The following is a 4,418-nucleotide window of genomic DNA, read 5'->3' as shown; positions in this document are numbered from 1 at the left end:
CTATCTAAGATAGTTGCAACTGAAAATTTGCATGCTTCTTTTTGCTTTGTTTTTTTTTTTTTGATAATACTTGAACGTAACATATTAATAATCGAAATTTTTTAACAAGAAAACCCTTTGACTCAAAATTTGGTTCCCAAAAGTGTGAAAATGAACATGTGTGGAGCATAAAGATGTAATGTAAGCTGCTTTTCAAACTTGTGGTTTTTCAAAGATAATGAAAATGTCAAAATGTGGACTAAAAGACTCTCTAAAATTCTAAGAAAATTGCAAAAAGATATGGTGATGTAAAGAGACCGGATATGGATTCTACTCGGGGACAAGCACCAATGCTTCATCCTAACAGTTCAAACATGATCAAGTGTGATCCTCTTAGCGGTAGTGACCGCAAGGCTAAGAACATCCATTGTTATAGTATATCCTACAGTTGTTAGTATTGTATGCATAATTTTTCATGAAACTACCTGGCCATGATCACTTACCCCTTTAAGCTACCAGCATCTGATCCCAAGTATGAATCCCAAACTGCAGCTAGTGGTCCTAGTTCGATGGGTGAGATAGCAACAAGATCCTAGACCAATAATGATACAATAACTGTGAACCTGTTCCATGGCATCCAATAGAGGTGAGAATAAACAGACAACAAAAATGCATGAATGCTAATGCCTTAGGCTAAATGTTATGCAAAAATACAAAAGGTGAAAAAGAAGAAAATAAAATCTTTTTGGAATTCTAAATAAATAAATAAAATGAATGAAAATTAGCTTAATACTAAAATGTTATGGAACCTAGCTAAAAATGAATGAAAAAGTAAAAGATAAGGGAAATGCCCCACCCCAAGCTTAATAACAAGAATTGTCCTCAATGCTTAAGGAAAGGGTGGAAAGGACCTAAATCAGAGGGTCGGGCGGTTGGAAATGCCCGTGGTGATAATGGTAGTCCCACATATCTTGGACCTGGCGGGAAGTGGACGAGAAGGACTGCTCCAGCTATTCAACACGGGTCACCACATCCTGGATGGCTCGGGTGTTCTCTTGCGTTTGGGTATCGATGCGCTGCACCGTAGAGAACATTGTGGCGAATTGTTCAAAAAATGCAGGGGGGGAAGTATGGCTGGACTTCGTGTCCCCCCTGCTGCTGCGGCTGAAATTGAGGCTTGGCGAATTGCTATGCAGGCTGAAACTAGTCATCCTCATCATCTACAGGTGGAGGGTAGTCTGATGGAATGATCCATTGCTCGGGATCGGTTGGCTCAAAACTCCCTATATACTCATGGGGGATAATGAGGTATGGTTGGTTGTGAAGAATCCACATGGGACCGACGACCGAATCCGGATGAGTTGCATTCGGCAAAGTGCATGGTCGTCAAGGCTAGAGCGGCTGGAAGCCTTCTCGAATGGAAGAGTAGAGAGATGAAGTTGAAGCGGTGGCCGAGATGCAATGAGGGTGATCAATCCCCCACTGAACATGTCTCCTTTGTCCGTAGTTGTGAGGTTGTAACATTTGGTGAAGAAAAAGGAGGCAAAATTCGGCCGTGGACCGTTCTCACGAGTCATGCACCAAAGAAAAAATAATTATGCCTTTGAAATTTGTCCTACGTCGGAGCGGGCGAAAATGGTGCATGTGAGAACTCGATGCACTAGGCGCAAACATGGGTGAATTATGGAGGAGGCCTTTGACGAAGACGATGAATATTGTGGCTCGTTGGTAATTTGTTGCCAAAAGTAATGCTCGTTGAAGTTTCTGGGTCATGGGTCTTGTTGGTAATACAAGTTGTCCACTAGAGTGCCCATCATGGCGTTCACGACCCGATGTGGTAGGGATCGTTTCTCACCGAGCACTTGGAAGGTGACGGTTTGGGCTTCCTCCTCGGGATTGAATGTGGCAAGAAATTCCAAGGTGGGTTCAACATAGGTGGCGGCACGGTTATAAAGGAATTGACCCGACCCGATGCTGTTAAATAACGCTTGGACTCCATCGAGTACCCTAAGACTAGCAAAAGATTCCCTATGGAGGAATTTTTTTGACTTGACTTGATGCTTATTCGAAACTAGAAAATCATAAGTTTTGCGGTCCTCACGATTCAACAAACGAATCAGGGGATCCTTGGATTTTCCATTCGACCCTCCTTTAGAGGAAGTAGCTCCTGTCCCCGTTCTTGCACGTTTAGACATTTATTTGGGACAAAATTTTACCAATAATAACTTTCAAGCCACAACAAAGGCACACAATACCAACACAAATGGGAAATTGGGGTGTAAATAATCAAGTTAAAGGAATGAAATTACCCAATTTCTTAGACCCGGGATGAATTAGTGCCACCAAAAAGATTTCGTCAAGACACACCTCAAGCTTGCGATTTTACTCCGTATTTGACGCTTTAATCGCTAAAACAACCCCACAAACTAGCTTCAAGATGACTTTCCGGCGACTAGAGTGGCGGCGCCGGGAATTAGACAGAAATTTTTCTTGAGTTTTTGCGGAAAGATTGGTATGGTTAGAGAGCCCTCGAGGAGAGAAACAAAACCCCGTGCTCGGAATCTCCAATGGTGGCCGGAGTTGGCCATAAAACGCGAAAGAAGGTGGTGGTGGGTGGTGGTGGCGCCTGGAATTCCGGACATAGACCGGACCAGAATTCGGGTGGAGTTTGTAGAGGGTCAAAAATGGTGAAGAATGGCGGTGGTTTCACGAGATTCCGACCGGTAGAACTCCGAGAAAATGGATTTTTGTAAGAAGTGGTTATGGAGTTCTTGAGCTTCTAGAGAGAAATTGGGGGATTTTGTTAGGTTAGAATGAAGAAGAAGGGTGCTGGAGGAGTTTAATATATGGTCAAGAAGGATCAAACCGGGGTCAATGTTAGTCAACTCATTAAACCCCTTGTTCAATGAAAGTCAAAGCACTCAACAGCTCAAAAGAACTAGTCAAACGACCAACACGCGGGCAGGGCGCGGGCCGCGTGCTAGCCGCGTCTACCTTCTTGAAACATGTTGTTGCATTCTGATCTTACATGCGGGTTGGACTCGGGCCACGGGCTGGCCGCGGGTACTGAATGGGCAAAAAAATTCTATGTGCTCGAATCATCCATGCGGGCAAGGCTCGGGCCGCGGGTAGGCCGCGTCTAATTGCTGAAAAAAAAACTTCTGGACCTTCTGATCTTTCACGCGGGCACGGCTCGAGCCGCGGGCTAGCTGCGGCTGTTGTTCCACAAATTGATCATTGACCTACGCGGGCCGCGGGTTGTCCTTTATGCATGTTACACGGGCCGCGGGCTCTCCTGCACTTCAAAAGATTGAGATTTTTCGCAAAATTTGATTTTTAAGCCAAAACAATCCCCGTAAGGCCCAGTTTCAAAATTTTGACAAAATTTGGAGCAAAACGGGGAACGAATGGTGAAACCTTTCAAAAATTTCTTTGAACCCCAAAAAAAACGCTTTGCAAAAATGATTTATTTGAATTTGATAAAGGGTGAAAGCACATTGCTTTTCCAAAAATGCCCTTCTTTAACGTCTTTGGCGAGACGTGTTTCCTTCTTGATTTCAATACATCGGGGCATCCAATTGGATGACTTCTAAGATATTTGCATTAAAACCTTCATAGAAAGGTTTCAATCGATGCTCATTGACTTTAAAGATTTGCCCCATTACTTCACTTTGAATTTCAACCGCTCCATGCTCAAATACTTTTAGCACAACAAACGGACCTATCCATCTTGACCTCAATTTTCCTGGAAATAATTTCAATCGCGAATGATAAAGCAAAACCCTATGTCCCGGCTCGAAATGTTTGCGGGTAATGGACTTGTCATGGAAAAGCTTTGTCCTTTCCTTGTAAATCCTTGAGTTTTCATAGGAGTCATTTCTCAACTCCTCCAACTCTTGGATTTGAAGATTTCTATGTCTTCCCGCCTCGTCGATGTTGAAATTGCATTGTTTGACCGCCAAAAATGCACAGTGTTCCAATTCCATGGGAAGATGGCATGGCTTTCCAAAGACCAACCTAAACGGGGACATTCCTATCGGGATCTTGTACGCGGTCCGACATGCCCACAAGGCATCGTCAACCCTTGAACTCTAGTCTTTTTTTGAGGGATTCACTATTTTCTCAAGTATACACTTCACTTCACGATTTCAAACCTCTGCTTGACTGTTTGTTTGAGGGTGATAGGTTGTCGAAACACGGTGGGTCACGTTGTACTTCTTCAATAAAGCCTCCATCATTTTGTTGCAAAAGTGTGTCCCTCTATCACTAATCAAAGCCCTAGGCACACCAAATCTCACAAACACATTAGATTTTAAAAACTCAATAACCGTTTTGGCATCATCCGATCTTGTGGCTTTGGCCTCAACCCACTTAGAAACATAGTCAACCGTGAGCAAGATGTAAACGTTGCCAAACGAAACAGGAAATGGGCCCATGAA

At 43.5% G+C, this 4,418-nt stretch overlaps 1 protein-coding gene across 1 annotated transcript; it reads right to left on the bottom strand.

Annotated features, from left to right (window-relative positions):
• Nucleotides 1-3,536: 3,536 nt before the first annotated feature.
• Nucleotides 3,537-4,010, bottom strand: LOC111885480 (uncharacterized). The gene has a single exon (XM_023881731.1). It carries the CDS (start codon nucleotides 4,008-4,010, stop codon nucleotides 3,537-3,539), a length of 474 nt encoding a protein of 157 aa, XP_023737499.1.
• Between the last annotated feature and the right edge of the window lie 408 nt (nucleotides 4,011-4,418).

This window comes from Lactuca sativa, chromosome 8 (assembly GCF_002870075.4).
Source record: "Lactuca sativa cultivar Salinas chromosome 8, Lsat_Salinas_v11, whole genome shotgun sequence".
Classification (NCBI taxonomy): Eukaryota; Viridiplantae; Streptophyta; class Magnoliopsida; order Asterales; family Asteraceae; genus Lactuca; species Lactuca sativa.
The sequence above is the reverse complement of the archived record's forward strand: the minus strand, read 5'-3'. Positions and strand labels throughout refer to the sequence as shown.

Coding starts and splice junctions, on each gene's coding strand:
- LOC111885480 (XM_023881731.1), bottom strand. CDS start 4,010: ATGTCCCCGTTTAGGTTGGTCTTTGGAAAGCCATGCCATCTTCCCATG.